Genomic DNA, 19,622 nt, shown 5'->3' with positions numbered 1-19,622 from the left:
TCTCACTCATACAAATCAAATGACCACCTTCATAGGCAGGTGTTCGTAACTCAATCAGGATTCATGTTATATTACCTATGGTCATCTTGGTAAAATGTAAGTCTCTATTATGAACGGCGTTAAATAATGAGACTAAACATTTCGTGGTCTGGTCTTATACAAACTTCTTTGTTTAGAATATCCCCACTCACATTTCTCCACATGAATGATCAGAATCAGATCATTTGTAGCACTTTAAAATAATTGTAGCATCTACAAAGCGGGTCATACTTGTAGTGTTACCAGGATAAGGTATCCAACCTTATCCATCTACTACGGACCATTTAGGTTATCATTTAAACATGATTCATCCGTATGTTCCTACATACATGTTTACAAAGCTACAAGATAACCTTGGATCTTAGTTTATTGGTTTGTGGTTATGTAACTATAAAAATGAAATAAAACATCACATATCTTATTACATAAACAAAATGTTTGTACAATACAATTATAAACTATGGGACTCTACGAGATTTAAGGCATCAACCCGAACAAACTCAACTAGGTTGCCACATCCGTAGCACTCTCATCATACACTGAGCCCAAAAGAGATTCATTGATATACAAAAAGTTCATGAGAGAGGGGAGAGGTAGCGAAAAGCTCTCCAATTCAGACGAACATCCTTCAACATTTTGAGCCATGTATATGTAAGTTAACATAGAAAATATGGCTCTTCGATAAAACATTTTGCGGGAAAATAGGCTTAACATAACACATTGTTGAATAAGATGAAGTGTTAAAGCCATGATAAAACATTTTGCTGGAAAATAGGCTTACCTAATACATTGTTGAATGAGATGAAGTGTTAAAGCCATTTGGCTTTTTGTTCTTCTTAAACTCCTCTTGATCTATTATAGCTTAAAGGTTAGAGGTGCCTACATCCTCTTCTATAGCAGGTTCTTTATAATCTTCTTCTATAGCAGGTTCTTTATAATCTTCTTCAATGATTTTTCAAAGATCCGTCTATTTTTGTGACTTTGTGATCAATATTCATTATGCTTTCCCATTGTTCAAAGACTGGAACAGGGTTTGTTGGGATTGAAAATAAATTTGGAAGACAATTGGTATTCGTTTTAGAATGACTCTCATACCAAATTTTCTGGAGACAATGAAGGAAAATTAGAGTAGAATTCTGGATGAAGTGAAGAATATGGAAGAAACTCTTCTATTAAAGGTTTGACTAAATAGAAAGTCCAAATTGAAAACTGAACTAATAATTAAACCTCAATATTACAAGAATCAAATTCCAAACATACTAACACACATGACAAACTCCAAATCATTTGGTGTACTTGAAGCATTATTCTTTACCACATATACTAATAAACTCAATCACACGTGACACGACACCAACAACTAACCTTTTCACACAGGCAGTGCTACCTTATCGGTCCTTATCTGAAACTGGTACGAATTAACGCCGGAGAAAACTCCATCCTCGTACTCATGGGTGGTCTGTTGTCCATCTCGAAGAGTGTCGGTCCGAGTATACGAATAAGGGACGTTGCAAAAGCCCCGTTTGACAACGACGTCGATCTTCACTTTCGACATCGGAGGTACGGTGATTGTGCTACTACAAGTCATTAAAATTTTATCTTTATGAGTTTCTCCCCATGAGTATGATCCACCAACTTCAAATTTCAACTGAACTTTGGCGTCTCCTATCAATGGAACCCCAGCAGTAAATTCTCTAGTGACTCCAAATTTGGTAGCAATTGTGTTGGTCCAATTCTTCTTCCTTTTGTCTTCAAAGGAGAATGTGAATTGGAGAGTATCAGCTGCTTTGGTTTTGTTAATGGCATCTCCTTTGGCCATTGACCAAACTCTCTCGCCATAGATTTTGGCATCTTCAAGCCGATATTCAATGTTCTCTATTTTGCTTGATATTACAGCCTCTGAAACTTCCATTTGGGCCTTGTTAGTAGGATTTGTGTCGTTAGCATTCAAACAATCCGTCTTTCTGTCCACGGACAGACTGGTGCAGAAGTGATTGTTGCCTAAGCTGCGAAGAGCCACGATGTTATCACCCAGTTTCACAGGCTGAAAGAATGTGTTCGGGTCCTCACTGCTTCCTTCTGTTCATCCAGAATTTAGCTTATATTACTTTAAAATTTGATTTACATGGATTACAGTTATGCTCGCTTATACACACTTTAAGACTGTAACAAGTACTATTAATCTTTTTATAGAGAAAATATATTTTTGTGGTCACTAGGTTTTGAGTTTAATTTCAATTTTGGATCTTTAGGTTTAAGAGTTTAGTTTTCTATTGAAGTTATAATTTTTGTTTTCACTAATGCTCTGTGGCCATTAACTTTCCATCAATTGAAGTGAAAAGTTTTAATTAATTTTGGATGGAAATCGTGAGTGTTATATATAAAAAATATCTTTGAATTTTGAAAATTTTCAAATTTACCCTTAATTTTTTAAAAAAAAAAGTTAAAAAAATACCCTTGCAGTTAATATATGAATAAAACCCGTTAATACCATGTTCTCATTTTTTCCTCTGTTTTCTCCTGCCACTCCTTTATTATTCCCTTACTCCCATTTTTGTTAATTGTTTGACATTTTTTATCTAAAAAATTTAAATAAATAAAACTCCTCACTCTATGGACTATATCAAGTAGAAATTGAATAATACAAGCAGAAAGAAATTTTAAGACTTAAATATTTTAACAAGATTGTGTGTTAGTAGATAATTGTGTGTTAATAGCCAAATATAATTTTTTTCTTTTTAATTTATCATAGATATGTTTTAAGGAGAGAATGATTTTGGAATTTTGAAAGATTTTGGTAGAATTTATGTCTAACTTAAAGTTTTGGTTTTTATTTTGGTTGCTGAGAAAATTTGTATAATAATTGGAAAAATAAAGAGTATCTATATGAAAAATTGATGATATCTATATAATTTATTTTAAATGTTCTTTCACAAATTTAAAACAAATTAATCAATATATTAACAATCCAAGCATTTTTAAACTTTCATTTTAAAAAAAAATAGATTAATTTTTGCAACGAGGTTTCAATGGTTTTTTTTGTTCATATATTAACTATAAGAGATTTTTATTTATTTTTATTTTTTTATCTTTTTTAAGTTTAAGGATATCTTTAAAACTTTTGAAAACTCAAAAGTATTTTTAAAACAAAACATATATACTCATGGTTTCCATCCAAAACTAACTGTAAGGATTTTTTTAACTCCTTTTAAAAGTTTAAAATATATTACAACCTATCACAACTTAACTTTCTCTTAATTGTGGTAGCTTAACTTAGTATTGTCTAGCCAAAGTGAACATAACTCAATTGATCTAGTGTTTCTATTATCAATCTTGATTTAAGGCATCAATTGAAAAACTTAATAATAGCTAAAATTGAATGTACTACATCTCCTTAATGTCCTTTCTTCATAGTAAGAGATGATTAAAGATATGATGGAAAAAAGAAACATTTACAAAACTACCTATCAAGTTAAGCTTTTGAGTTAAGTCGGAGATTCATACCTCCAGCTGTGGCAAGAATCCAATTAGTGTCACGAATCCAGAACTTTCTGGATCCCACATTTTTTATACGAACAGTTCCATCATTCTGAGGGAAGATCTCATGGATAAGGGATGGATGTTCAAGATCCGTACCAGAGAATTGCAAAAAGTTACCGAAAAATTTCAAGTACTTGCCATTGTAGCCTTTAAAGGTGACATGTTTTGGAAATATAAATAACGAACTCCAATCAATAACTGTGGTGAATACACCATCCTCCCGCACAAAAAGTGTTGCAGGACTCTCCTTGGCCAAAAGGGCATCTTGGTAGTAGTCGTAATGCCCGGCCCGAAACAGCTCTAAATTTTCCTGCACATGGATAAAGCGGAAAGCTTTATTGTCGCTGTCGTAAATTGGCTCGAACAACGTGCACGTCCATTTCGATTTGTCCTCTTCTTTCTTGGTGGCAGTTGCTAGAATGTAGTCGGATTCGTCGGAGCGACGGACCCAGTATTTGTTGTTGTAACAACATTTTATGTGGAATAGTTTGGGGTCGTTTTCGGAGACCTCCGATTCGAACTTTGAAAACGGACTCAGGACGTTTTTGCCAGAGAAGTGGAGGAGTCCTTCAAATTTATCATCATTTGGTACATAGCGTAGATATGGTGCAGTTTTTGGCTGTGGAGATTTTGGATTGATGTTTTGCAAAGCAAAAAATTGTGGGATTATGGATTTATCATCCTCGCCGGACATATCGACTTCTTTCCCGACTATTGTGTTGTACTTCGTTTCCATCTTTCGTCTATTTCTCTCCTCTAGGAGTGCAAAACCATCCATTTTTGTGTAGTGTGTGTGTGTAATGCCCTCTCCAAACTCTTTTCCCTATGTTCTTCAAAACCTCAATGAACCTAAACCTACTTTATATGCCAACAAAAAATTATACTTTTTTTTAATTTAAAAAAATGATATATTCAAGGATAGAGTTGTCGCCTTCAATTGAATTACACTTGAGTGATAGTTAAAATGAAATCCAAAATATCGCTGTCATATCTATTATGTGGCAATTCTTGTTTTCAAAAAAATAATTTTTATTTTTTTTTTTTTTTTTTTTTTTTTTTTTTTTTATGTAGAAGGCGAGAGAGCATAATACTTAAGTATACTATTGCTCAAAAAAATATCTATAGAAATAACCACATGACAATGAAAATTTAGTATCATCGTACAACATGCATGCATCAATATCTACTATTATTGTGTCAATGATCAGTAGATGCTCCATGATTGTAGTCCTCAAATATTTTAAGAAAATGTGCATTTAGTCTTTTAATACTTCTTAAAATATACTTTTACGGTCCCTAAGTTTTTAAAATCGGTTTAAAGTTCTCTGTAGTAGCTTTTTTATTATTTTAAATTAGAAAAATAAATTTAAAATTTATATATTATCTCTAATATATATATTTAAAAAGAAAATTATTTCATGTGGCAAATTGTAGTTGAACAATTAGATGAGATCTACAAAAATGAGTACAACCTATTAGTTAACATGGGATTTCATCTTAAAACCAATTAACATGGTTTCAATATTACATCTATATCGATAATGTCTAAAAATAAATTTAATTAATAAATAGACATTTTAGACTTTTCAAACAAGTTAACATGCTTATTATTAATGTTGTATTTATATTATCATGAAAACTAAATATATGAAGATAAATTTAATAATGTATCATCTAACATTATTAAACTATATCGTTAATAAAATTCTATTAACAATGGTAATTACGGTATTAATAATCACTAAGTCGTACATGCTTTTTCGCTCTTCGTTGAATTTTAACTCTTTAAATGGTCGAGATGCCTAATAACCAATTTGCTTTTATTTTTTATTTTCTAAAAACATAAGGTTGTTACATTAACCATTATGTTTTCAATTTTTTTGTTTCGTGAAAATATTTTTTTTCTACTAAATCTATTAAAAAGTTGACATAATATTAAATTTACGTTGATTATTTTGACCTAAACTTTTAGGAAAATCAATTATTGACGTTTCTGTATATCAAAAACTTTTTCTTAACTTTCCCTAATTTGTTTTTCCCTCTAAAATTTCTCTCTCCTAGACAATAGTTTCTCTCTAAAATTTTTATCTTTCCAATTTTATTTATTGTTCTATTATAATTATCTTCTCTCACTTTTATCTTAAGGTCTCGTTTGATAATTATTGGAGCTTCATTTCGTAAATGTTTAGTTTTTAATCTTCTATTATTGAAATTTATATTTGTTTTCTCCTACACTTCATAATACGATTTTCAAATTTCTAGTAGAAACACTTGAGTTCTTAGTCAAATTTTAAAAACAAATACAAGTTTTCAAGAACTACTATTTTTTGTTTTTTAAAATTTGGATTGATTTTTAAAAATATTAGTGAAAAGTAAATAACAAAATAATGAAACTTAGAAGTAGAAGTAATGTTCATAAAAACAATGTTTGTTTTGTTACAAATTTCTTATTGTTGTTTTTATTTATTTTAACTAAACACTTTTATTATTAGCTAAATTTCAAAATTAAAAACAAGTTTATTATTTAAAAAAACTTGCTTTTGTAAATTTAAAATTTTTACTTGATTTTTGGAAACATGTCAAACAAGTAGGTTAACAAAATAAGAAAATAAAAGATGAACATAATCTATATGAGCTTTAATTTCTGAAAATCAAATGATTATCAAACAAAATTGTTCTATGTCACCCAGGCCTTGAATTTGGAACCTAATCACTCAGAAATTCCCTTGCGATCTAGCTACATTTTTCCTTGTTTTATCTTAAACTACTTCTAGAGTAAAAACTATCCTCACAAACCAACACGTTTCAATATGCTTTGTCCTCATTCACATGCTTCATACAAACATGAAATTGCTCCAAACTAAGCATGTTTAACTTTTGAGTTCCTATGATTGAACTACACCTAAAAAGAAAGTGCACCTTATTGGTAAAGATTGTAACGTTCAATTCTTTGAAGCCATTCCTAAACTATACTTTTCACATCCTCAACATCTCTCTTATTCAGATATGATATTAGTTCATGTCACACTCTGCTTCAAATTACCTTCCGTGAATCTAGGACCGATTTTGACGACAGTAGACCTCGATCATGTTATTGAGCCCATGATCAAATACTATAATTCTCACCTTGAACTTGAAACTTAACTTAAATATGTTACTTCCTCATATCAACTACACTCTTATCAAAACTTTGTTTGACTACATGTCGCAATAAACTAATGAGGCGAGTGGCAATTTTTAATAAGCTAACTCATGTTGAAACTCAAGAACAACTTGGTGAAAAAATTATTATGTGGTAATTCTTTTTTTAATATATATATAGAAGACGAGAGAGCATAAGACTTAAGTGGATTATTGCTCATAAAAATATCTATAGAAATAACCACATGTCAATGTCTACTATTATTGTGTCTATGATCAGTAGATGCTCCATGATTGTAGTTTGTTTTTATCTTTTCCTTTTGCCAACAATACAACCACCTTATTATTTATTATTCTACCCTGAATTTTTTTATTTTTTATTTTTTAAGAATGTGTGGATTTAGTTATTGAGTTTTTAAAATGCAACATTTGAGTCCTCAAATATTTTAAGAAAATGTGCATTTAGTCTTTCAATACTTCTTAAAATATACTTTTACCATCCCTAAGTTTTTAAAAATCGGTTTAAAGTTCTCTGTAGTAATTTTTTATTATTTTAAATTAGAAAAATAAATTTAAAATTTATATATTATCTCTAATATTATTTTAAACTTATTTTTCTAATTCAAATATCATATATAATTTTGTATAATAATAAAAAATTATTGCAGGGATCTTTTAACCTATTCGTAAAAACGAACTAAAAAGTTACATTTTAAAAAACTCAAGAACCAAATGTATTTACTCTAAAAAGGTTTTTAAAAAAATATTTTCAAAACTCAAGTACCAAATACACACGTTCTTTAAAGTTGGGGGACTAAAAAGTTTCCCATAGTTAAAATGTCTCGTTTGGTAACTATTTCGTTTTTGGTTTTTGGGTTTTGAAAATGAAACTCATATTTCCTTCTCAATTTCTTATAAGTTTTTAAAAGTTACTTTTTTTTTTCAAAATTTATTAATGTTTTTTAAACCATTGATAAAAAGTAGATAGCAAAGAAAAAAATTTGGAGATGAAAATAGTGTCTAATATGCTTAATTTTTAAGAATGAAAATAAAATACTAAATACTTATCAAATCGAGCTTAATCTTACAAAATTTTACATTTGAAAACATTGGACCCACTTTACATTCTCCCTCTTCCTTTTTCCTCATTCTATTTTGTCTCCTTTACACTAGTTATTTAACAATAAAGTATTTAACAAAATATGATAAATGGACATCCTTTTTATCATTTACCTTAGAAAATAAAAAACTTCAGTGCATGTTTTGATTGCACTTTTTTTTTCTTTAGTTTTTTCTCTGCAAAATATGAAAAGATCGAGAAGATGCAACCTGTAATGTTGTTTATCTAATCATTTAAATGTGTGAAAACATTGCATCGAAACTCATGTAAGTCCTTTCTGCTCATGCTTTTAATTATAAATTTATGGACAAAAGTTTAATCATCTTTTTCTTTTCTAGGAAAAAATGGGCAACTAAACTAACCATAAAGATCATTTTTAATAATACTATTAAAAATATAGAGACTAAATTTCAACATTTAAATATATATAAACTAAAATTGAACCTGTCTCAAAATATATACATAGCAAAAGGTATTTGAACCTCATAAATTATATATATATATATATATATATAAACAAAAAACTGATGAAGATTGATGATCCTTTGTCCATTTATCTAATCGGGACAGTCTACATCAGCAAGTTTTCAGTGCTACATGTAGTTGGTCAAGAAACAAGCTTCAAATTAGACATTTAGGTTTTTTAATGATTAATTACTACCAAAAAAAATAAAAATATTGCGAACATTAACATAATTTAACTAGCATAAACTATTTTACTCTTATCAAGAAATCAACTATTCAAATTGTCACTTTAGATATTGTTGTCCTAAAAAAATACAAAAAATTAATTGTAAGAACTAAAGTAGTTTCATATACAAGATTTTAGGTAAAAAAAATAGATTCTTTGAAAGTTTTATGATGTCCATTGTTCTATATTAGTTCGGTTTTTCCTCTTAATTTTCACCCTAAGCTAGAATGGTAATTGTTTTCTACTTTAATTCAGTTTCCTTTATTTGCTTTTGAATGAATTCTAATACTATTGGATTTGGGATATGATGAAAATACTAAGAAGGTGTCAATTTAGTTAAGATGTCCTAAGGAGGTGTAAATTTAGTTAAGATGTCACAATACATCTATTGATCTCACCTTTCGTGGTATATTGTTTAAAAAAAAAAAAATTATTCAATAATACTACATATGTTGTGGGTGAAATGGGGATGAAAGTGGATCTTAAAGAAAAAGCATATAAATACACATTATTAAATCTCCATGGGAGGTAAACCTCAAATTTCACATTAATTTGAAATTCGTTCTAAGCCATAAAGTTTGCTACATTATTTTCTCTGATGTCTGATTTAACTATCAGAGTCTGTGGTAAGTGTCACATTGATGTATATTTTCTTTCTATTGATTTTGGAGGCCACCTCTTCCTCAAATTACAATGTCATACATGTTCAATCTTCTTCCTTCCATACTAAGAAAACTCCCTTCTCAAAATTATGTAATTTAATTCCAATTGAATCAAATAATTGAAGAAGTAAAACTAGGAAAAAAAAGTCACATATTTTCATAGTTATTTCAATTGATCAGTGGTTGAAATTGCTTGTAAGGATGGTCCAGCTATGTGTGAGTGATAAATGGACAGCAAGAAGATAAAGTATGAAAAAGGAAGAAGGCTCCATTATTGTTAGAAAAAGGTTAGGGTGTTTAGTTCACCAACATGAGTTGAGCTAAGTTGGTATAATATACCAATTCATTATTTGGCCTACCAACTTTAAATGTTGGTAGAGTTCGAGTTAGTATATTTTGCCAACTCACCCCAACTCTCCCTTCTTCTAATGTTTTTCAATGGCTTCACCCATCGGCCACTATCACACTCTGGGAACCAACTTCGAACTCCGACAACCATCTCTAATGACAACGCCGGTGACCAATTGCAAGCTCCGACAACCACCTACAATAACAACTCTGACGACGAAATTCGGGCTCCGATAACTACCTCCGATGATAGTTCCGACGACCAACTCCGTCCTTCAAATTTCAAGCTCCGACAACCACATCTGGTGACTCAACTCCGACAACCACCTTTGCACTATCAACTCCTATGACCAATTCCAGGCTCCGACATTAAATCTGATGACTAACTCCGACAACAACCTTCGTAGGCTTCGATAACCACCTTCAGCTACAATCTCTGATGAAAAACATCTTCAACGACCACCGTTGAGCGAGCAACTTTAATGACCAACTCAGAGCTTCAACAACCACCTCCGATGATAAACTCTGACAACCAACTCTAATACCAGCTTCATGCAATTCACGTTTGAGCTCTGACAACCACCTCGGACTACAATCTTTGGCAAAAATCATCTTTGACGATCAACCTCGATGACCACCTTCACTTGACGAACTCCGGAATTTGAAAACCATCTTTGATGACAAACTTCGACAATGAACAAAAAATACCATCTTCATGCAACTAACTTCAGGTTTCGACAACCACCTCAGACTACAAACTCCAATAAAAGCATCTTCGATAATCAACTTTGACAACCACTTCCGCCTATTATAAGACTGGTGACTATTAAAGTATGTTGTAGGGTTGTTGATTATATAAAGATATATTATTTTGTCTACATTAAGTACAATATTTATACGTAAAAAATTGTAAAAAAAATAATTTAATTTAATTCACATATCAAATGAGGGTTAAGAATATTAAGACGAAAAGTAAGTATGAAGTTGAAAAGTAGGTAACATATACAAAAAATATAAAATTAAAATTTTTTTCCTGTAATATTTTTTAGAAAGAATTAGTGAAAATAGAGTTTTTTTTTTCTCCGATGATCCTCCAAATTTAAAGGAATTGAAAGTGAAATCTTTGAAGAAATGTGGTGACATTCCATTGGATGCTAAGATAATAGGAGAGATTTAATTTTAAAAAATTAATTACATAGTAAAAATATAGAGCAATAATCGGAAGAAGAAGAAGAAGAAAAAGAAGAAGATGATAATGAAATTCATGAAGAAAAATTAGAAATCAACTGATGTCGAACCTATAGAGGCTGACATCCAACAAACAGAGCCAATATATCTGTCTTACTCACCATGCCACATACAGAGGCTGACATGTTTGGCATCTCAGAGGCCAACACTTCTGAGATTGTTACGACCACAAAAGGAGTTACACTGGTGAATAATTTATTAATCAGTAATCTTTGTTTATATTTCATATTTCTTGATGACTAATGTTTTGTTGTCTGTTTATGTAGGAATCTCGAAGAATTAGTCGTAAGAGGAAACTTGTTGATAAATATACACCTCCAGCTCAAGTAAAGAAGAAAAATGTGGTTAAGCATCCTCTCCTAGATGTAGCTACGTCACTATCCAGAGCGATCGTCACATACAACGTAGCACATAATCTTCCACACAATATCGTCACAGAAATGATGGGTTGGATCTCAGACGAGAATACCAACAATTAGGTTCGAGAGAACTCCTTTAAACCACTCACCAAAAAATTCTTCAAGGAATTGATTTCTTGACTTCGTGGGTCGAGTGCGATGTAAGTTTCCTAGTCTTGACTTCTTTACATGATGACTATCTTGTACTTTTACTAACATAGTAATTTTTTGTGTAGACCATAAATACTTTATTTTATTTTATGAAAGAAAAATTTTATAACTGACTCGACATGTGCATGCACAAGTTCACCATCTTACCAATTGGTGTAACGATAAATTTTGATATTTCGTTTCTTAGCTTCTCATTATATTTCGTTACTTAACTTCTCAATTTATTTCACAGAGTCACTTTAATGTCGTGACGGGGTATTTAAACGAATAAAGAATAAGACACTTTTGGAGCCTGCCCTAGCATGGGAAGAGAAAACATGTATAAGGACTACGTCACCGGTAAATTCGATGTTAAATGGGCAGATGTGGATGGTCCTTGCAATGGACATTAACAGAGGCCACATATTCGTATTCGATTCACTTCTGTCATACACACCGATGATAAAGTTGGTGAATTGGCTAGAGCCATTAACTGTCACAATACCATCCCTACTTCCCTACTGTGACGTGGACCGTTCAAAGCCGGATCTATCCATAGCCTGTTGGAAAATCTCGCGACCTATGAATGTTGACATACAACACGGGTCACTTGATTGTGGCATCTTCGCAAAAGAACACCTGGTGACTAGTGCTGATCCATTCGTAATCACTCAAGAGAAGATGAGTGAATATAGGATGCAGTTAGCGTGTCAACTATTGGCAAACACTCCATATTTTTTATGTGTATAGAACATATATTTTTTATTGTATTTTTTATGTATGTAAAAACATTTAATTTTTATGTATAATTGAGCTACTGCTCTTTTCATTGTATCACTGTATCAATAGTATACATGTATAATTGAACATGTATTTTTTATGTAAGTTCAAAGTTCAAAGTTCAAAGTTCAATATCATAATTTTATCCGAACATGTATAATTGAGCTACTGCTCTTTTCATTGTATCATTGTATCAACGGTATACATGTATAATTGAACATGTACTTTTTTATGTAAGTTCAAAGTTCAAAGTTAAAAGTTCAATATCATAATTTTATCAGAACATGTATAATTGAGCTACTACTCTTTTCATTGTATCAATGATATGTAGAACATTATATGGTTCAAGGTTCAAAGTTCAAACACTGAGAGAGCAGGATCTTGAGAGAGAGAGAGATTGAGAGCGAGATTTTGAAAGAGAGCGAGATTTTAACAGAGAGCGAGATTGAGAGAGCGATATTTGAGAGAGAGCGAGATTGAGAGAGTATGAAGTTATTGTTTTTTGTTACAAGGATGAAGATTGAGAGAGTATGAAGATGAAGAGAGTATGAAGATTGCTATTATAGAAATACTCCAACTTGTTATTGTTTTTTGTTTACAAGATGAAAGTATGAAGTATGAAATGAAGTATGAAAAAGTATGAAGTATGTTACAAGTATGAAAAAATATGAAGTATGTTACAAGTATATTACAAGTATGACTTATGAAAAACTGATCGATGGTATTTATAACAAATGAAATGTTACAAGTTAGTTATAAACTAAACTAGATAAGGGGTGTTTGTGTCATGGTCTCTGGCATTTTTAGCATGTCGCATAGTTGTAGGCGGTTTGGTAAAATTTTGGAAGTTATGCCCATAATTCCCACACCGACCACATTTCATTTGTCTACGAAATTCTCCTCTGGATGGTATTCTTTTCACTCTCCATCCCCCGGATTGTGCCACAAACTTTGGAGGAAGAATAATCTTTTCTACATATCCAAGAGGTCTCTTCCATTCAGATATGTGGCCAAGTGGATTTATAGGCCCTAATACCATAAATATATACTTGAAATGTACCTCATCTTCAAGTTCGATCTCAAAGACTGTACCCGGATTCTCTATTTTTAACGCTTCTCCATAAACATGTAGTATAGAGTATGAGTATTCTGGAGTACGTCTAGTGAGATCATACGCGGCTTCCCTTGCACGACACGCTTTATCATATCTGATGTTCACGCCATAATCTCTCCTCATATCCTCAACGATATGACAAGGTTTATAAATACGTCCTATTCCCATGAAATTATCTTTAATGAGCTGACCAACAACCGTAGCAGTTGCATGTCTATGATTGTGATTTAGAATTCCAATGGAACATGTGTGTGAACTGCAGTACTTTGTGATCTCGAATATATTAGACCCTTCCATTTTGACTGCACGAAGGCTCCACTTACATGTCTCCCCAATACATTTAATAGTGAACAGAGATTTGGTTGACTTCCTGACCTTAAATTCAAAATTTTTGTTGATGGACAGAATAGATAATCTCATTTTCAAGTCCTTTTTGCTAAAAAATAGTTGACTAACTTCAACGTCCTCTGTCCCAGATGAAGAAGTGCAGGCATAATCAATCTGTCTTGTGACTTGAAGACACAGATGGTGGAACCACTGAAGCTGCTGTAGAACGACGCACATCTCCATGATCACGATCCATTTCATTCAATCTTGTTGGTTGCTCATTCACATCCACTGAAGGACCACAATCCATATAATCGAATCTAGATGGTCTCTCATTACCAACAACTAAAGTACCGCCTAATTCTGAATTCATTCTTGCTAGATTAGTGCGGTCATTGTCTAGTGATAATTTTGATGGTACAGTGTTGGTAGACAATGGAATATCATCCTCTTCCCGACGAAACTGATATGATTCCTCTTATTGTCTGTCCACAGCCGTATCATCATAACTTACATTTCTAAACCCCATTCCAACATTTTCGTCCTGATTAGATTTCGACGTTACAGCTAACTGAAGTCTACTAAACTCTTCTCGCAAAAGAATAAAATGAACATCATCATCATTCCTTATGTATTGTGGAGGGTCTTCAAATTGAAGCTTATATTTAACTTTCAGTATAAGATCAAACTCTGAAGAACTGACATTTTTAACCCTATAAATGTGAGATTTAAGTTCTTCATACTTCAATGTATGAGGCATAATATTTCCTGTCAACTGCCTTCCAATATATGAACTTTCATTCTCATCCCAATCATCTTCATATCGAATAAGTAGACACTTTTTTATCATCCTACAAAGCAAGAGAATATTTGTCCTTAAGTTGTACAAGCAATTGAAGTGTACACTTGCTTTCAATCTCGCTCTCTCTCTTAATCTCGCTCTATCTCAAAATCTCGCTCTCTCAATATCGCTCTCTCTCAAAATCTCGCTCTCTCTCAAAATCTCGCTCTTTCTCTTAATCTTGCTCTCTCTCTTACTCTTGCTCTCTCTCTTACTCTTCCACTTTCTTACTCTCTCCCAATACAAAATTTCGTAATGCTACCTTTCTAGAAATAACACAGCAAAAATAATTAAACAGACTCAAAATAATGAAACACCTTACTGAAAAATCTGTTCCGTTCTAAAAAAGCCTCATCTTGGAAATCCCCGTTCGAAAACTCTCCGTTCAACAAAATACCGTCGAAAACCAGAGAAGTAATCACCTGGAGTTTAGAGTTTAAAGAAATCACCATTGTATTGTGTTTAGATATTATTGATTTGATTTGAGGCTTCCGTCATGAAAATTGTCAAATCATTCGTACACTGACGAGCAATCACATCAAACTAAGGAATTTCAAGCAAGAGCGAGAGCATTTAATCAGACGAGAGCGAGATTTACCTCATGAGGCTGGTGTAAGGACAATTTACATAATTTTGTATGACGATGATGTCAGCAGAGAGTCAATTGACATTATTTTTTAAAAATTGGTCATTCGACATTTTGGACCCAAAAATTGGGTCATCCATACAAATTTCCCTGGTTTCAATTATACCTCTAAATTTTTAAAATTTAAAATTTGTATTCTTGATGTTCAAAGTTTTTTCTCTCTTTTCAAAATACTTTTCTAGGCTTTTGTAGTTAAATCTATAGACAACAAAGTAACACACATAAAAAAAATAAAAATAAAAAAATAAAACCAACAAATAAAGAGACAATGCATTTGTGAGTCATACTTGTTGTCGTCTTCCTCCTTTCAACCTCACACTTTCAATTTCTCGTTATTTCGTTTATGAAATTTTCTCTTACCCTAACCTCAATGTTTATGTCTTGTATATGTATAGATTTGTTCAATTGAGCAATACATCAGTAGATAAAAAGTTTTCCGCCGATGAATTTAGTGACAAAAGCCTTCAAGGGTTGTTTTGATAACAATTGAATTCAAACCTCGAAGGTTAAATGGAATTTTTCAAGGTTTGAAAGAATAATTGAAACCATCCCCAATTTCAAGGATATTTTTCTAGAATTAAACCCTTGAAAAGCTATAAAATGACAGGTGGGCTTGGATGGCATTGTTCAAAGGATTTTATACACACATCGTAGAAAAAGTTTAAGGGAGTGTTTAACCTCTCAAATAACTTTTTAAAAATTGAGTTTAAAAAAATCATCTTGAATGAAACATTTGAAAACAAATTTTAGAAAGAAGAGAGTTTTAGCGCGGTTAATTGTGAATTTGTCTCAAATTTTTCATAATTTAAAAAAATGACCAAAATACTCTCACACTATGCCCCTTCCAAATCTCTCCCCACCTTCACTTCCATGTCTTTTCCCTATTTTATTGCCTACTTTGATTTACTAACGGTGGTCGGACAATCACAGCGTTTTAAATACAAATATGAATTTATTTGTTTATAGTATTTTAATAGTCATAACTTATATAGTAATTTTACATCAGAAGCATTTTGTAAGCATTTCTATAAGAAAATGTAACAAATCATATAAGTGCTTAAATTCTAAATAGCTTTTATAAAAATGATTAAAAGAAATTGTATTTCTTGAAATCACATTTTTTCATAGTCCATGCAATCCAAATGGACTCTTTATATTTTGAGATCAGCGATAGTTAGGTATAGTTTAGGCTACACTTAATTCTATGCATCCCATTTTCTATACATAGTAGAAAAAATAAAAATAATTCAATTTTTTTAAAAATTTACTACATGGTAAAATTTCTATTGTATGTTGTATGGGCTAGACAATAGACGGGTGCATCTATTTCCTTTTTTCTTTTGAGATTGTCAACTATGTAGTAGTGTGGCTTGTGCTCTTGTAAACATTTAAAATATTTTAAGGTATTGAAAAGGAGCATGCACTTAATCAAATTACATTAGATTTAAAATGTCGATTTCTATGAAAATATGGAAGTTTTGATTTTTAAGATTTTTTTTTTGTGGAAATATCAATAAATGTTTGATTTCGATGGATATTTCCAAAAAAATTATTAAATAAAATTAGTAAACAAATATTTTATAATTTTTAAACAATTTAACATGTATATTATTTATATTTTATTTACCTTAGTGACATTTTGTTGCTTATTTTCTTATGTTTCATGAATTTTTCTACAATATAATGAAAATATTGATTTACCCCACATACTGATGTCGAATCCATGGAAACGTGAATGTAACGACCCGACCCCCTAGGACTTAGGTTAAGTCGTTACTAAAAATAAATGCACGCATAGAATTTAAAATGATGCCCAATTATGTTGAAATAAATGCTAATTAAACAAGAGAAGTTCAAAAGACATTTATTAAATGCAATTGTTAAAACGATAATAGGGTACCCATAATTCGCAAAGACTATTAAAGGTATATAAAAGAAATAATCCTTAATAATAAGTTTAAAACGATAAAACTAAACATTAAGGGAAAAATAATGACTCTAAATATCATGATGCGGAAGTGTAAAAACTAGTGCCAGTGGCTCGATCATGAATTTCGCTGCGCCATCGCTGGTGCATCTCTACTCTTAACTGAAACATCAACATAATAAAGAATAAGTATAAAATACTTAGTAAATAACCCCACCACTGGGGTCAGGCTAGGCATCTGTGTCCTCTAGATACCTACATATGGCACATAAATACATGTAACATATAAGAGACTGAGTCTTATCCTATTGTAGTTAAGTATGCCCACAAAACTGGTGAATTCTGAAGGAAACACAAACTGGTGAATCCCGAAGGAAACACAAAACTGGTGAATCTCGAAAGAAACACAAACTGGTGAATCCAAAGGAAACACAAACTGGTGAGCATCTAACTAATCAATGAGGATATTCACACAGTCTTAACATGCTAAGATTCAACATTGTACGGTTCTAAAGCATACATAAAAGTCCTTAATACCATAGCTACATAACATACCCATAATTCTTAACAACATATTATACATCATCCATGTATAACTTATATCATAAAGCCACAACATACAAGTATGCCTCAACGCCAGCAGATCAGACATCGACATATGAAAACACATACTATCACATACTAACAATCAAGCACTTGGGTATGTATGTAAACAAATCAGAATTTGTGCCAGAATATACTTTGATTCAAGTCATACTGTCAATTAACATGCTAACAGTTACCATAACATACACTTATCATGCTAGCATACAACTAGAGCCTGGCCTATGGGCGGTTCCAGTGATAAGATTACCCACCTTAATCAAAAATCCCCAGATAAACTCAAACAATCAAACGGTGGCTGCAACTTGAAGAAACGACCCTACCAAATGAATACAACCATTAAGTTTCAGTCCACAAATAATTGCGACAACTCAGATTCAAAACCACAATACCCAATAGCTTACCCAAGGAACTTGGTTAACAACCTCTCCAAAATCTCCTTCCAACAGATTTTAACTCCCCAAAGGACGAAAACTTGGAACCTTAAAGATACAAAGCTTAAGTCAAACCTAGTTTAGAAATCAGAGCGTGCCCACAAACCAACAATAAGGACTATAATCCTTACCAAAACTCTTGTCGAACGATCTCGAACCCGCTGGACAGCCACTCCAATAGTTTCCTCGATTCAAAACTAAGGCCAAAAATAATTCGAATAAGTTAACCTTCATTCCAAACTTAATAGGGCCCAAACTTCCACCCAACTTCACAAAAGGCTTACCTAAAACTGCCAGATCCGGTGAACCCAAAGGTGACAGCGGTGGCAGACGGCGAACGGAGGGCGGCAGCGAGGCGGCAAATGCGCAGATCCGGTGGCTGGGCTCCGACCTTGGCGAAAACAGCAGAGGGCGGTGGTCCAAAACGGGAGCGGCGACAGTCCAGCTCATGCGGCGAAGGGAGGCGCGACGGCGAGCGGCGTGGTCTGGCCGGCGGGATCTGGTCGGCCGAAACCCACGAATGGCGAGCAACGCAGTTGGAGGGAGGTCGACGACTGGGCGACTGATGACAGTGGTGCGTCCGATTGAAAGCGGGCATGTGGCGCTTCGAGGTCGACGAACGGCGGTCGGTTGGAGGCGCACGGTGACTTGGGTGTGGTGGCTGGGCGTGCGGCAAGGAAGAATAAATCGGGGGGGGGCCTTTTATAAAAAATAATAAAATAATAATAATAATAATAGTAATACTAATACTAATAATAATAATAAGAATAATAATAAAAGGAAAAATAGTATAACTTTAATTAGATTTTTTCTTTAACCCACTTTACACTATTTAATTCCTTTTCTTTTTTCCAAAAATAATTAATTTCTGCCATAACTTTTTCCAATTGAAAATTTTTTTAATAAATTCCACGACAGCGCTTAAATCCTCCCATTTATACTTTAAATTCAGAATTTCAAACATGTTCTTCAACTAAGGACAATTAATGAAAAGGGAAAAGTTTTATATAAAAATAAATAAATAAAAAGGTGTGAGATGTTATATTCTTTCCCCCTCAAAGAACTTTCGTCCTTGAAAGTTCATCCTTAAAAAAGCTCCGGGTACTGGGCCTTCATCTCAACCTCTCACTCCGAAATGGCTTCCCTAAACTGGTGGTTCTGCCACAGAACTTTCACAAAAGCAATTTTCCGACAGCGCAATGTTTTTACTTCTCTGGCAATAATCTTTATAGGCTTCTCCTCGTAGCTCAAGTTATCATTAAACTGTAAGGGCTCGTAGTCAACTACATGGGATGGGTCTGCCACATACTTCCTTAGCATCAGACATGGAAGACATTATGAACCGAAGACAATGCTGGGGGCAAGGCCAAATGGTAAGCTACAGGGCCAACTCGTTCCACGACCTTGAAAGGTCCAATGAATCTCGGACTCAACTTTCCTTTCCTGCCAAACCTCAGAATACCCTACATGGGTGCCACATTTAAGAACACTTTCACCCCAGACTCAAATTCCAGGTTCTTACGTCTTACATCGGCATAGCTCTTCTGTCTGCATACGAGCCCTGATTTTCTATATGGCCTCATTTGTGGCCTGCACCAATTCAAGTCCTAACA

The 19,622-nt window shown here is 32.7% G+C and overlaps 1 protein-coding gene across 1 annotated transcript; it reads right to left on the bottom strand.

Annotated features, from left to right (window-relative positions):
• Positions 1 to 1,180: 1,180 nt before the first annotated feature.
• Positions 1,181 to 4,413, bottom strand: LOC120092830 (uncharacterized). The gene is made up of 2 exons (XM_039051054.2): positions 3,544 to 4,413; positions 1,181 to 2,118 (listed from the first exon to the last, which is right to left on the bottom strand). Exons 1-2 carry the CDS (start codon positions 4,355 to 4,357, stop codon positions 1,409 to 1,411), a joined length of 1,524 nt encoding a protein of 507 aa, XP_038906982.2. The 5' UTR covers positions 4,358 to 4,413; the 3' UTR covers positions 1,181 to 1,408.
• Between the last annotated feature and the right edge of the window lie 15,209 nt (positions 4,414 to 19,622).

The sequence above is a fragment of the Benincasa hispida genome, chromosome 12 (assembly GCF_027475165.1).
Source record: "Benincasa hispida cultivar pf3 chromosome 12, pf3_genome.v1.1, whole genome shotgun sequence".
Lineage (NCBI taxonomy): Eukaryota > Viridiplantae > Streptophyta > Magnoliopsida > Cucurbitales > Cucurbitaceae > Benincasa > Benincasa hispida.
The sequence above is the reverse complement of the archived record's forward strand: the minus strand, read 5'-3'. Positions and strand labels throughout refer to the sequence as shown.

What these genes read in the sequence shown, in the direction of transcription:
- LOC120092830 (XM_039051054.2), bottom strand. Translation starts at nt 4,357, where the DNA reads ATGGATGGTTTTGCACTCCTAGAGGAGAGAAATAGACGAAAGATGGAA. An exon ending in GATTCTTGCCACAGCTGGAG is followed by an intron (nt 2,119 to 3,543) that starts GTATGAATCTCC and finishes CTGGATGAACAG; the next exon opens with AAGGAAGCAGTGAGGACCCG.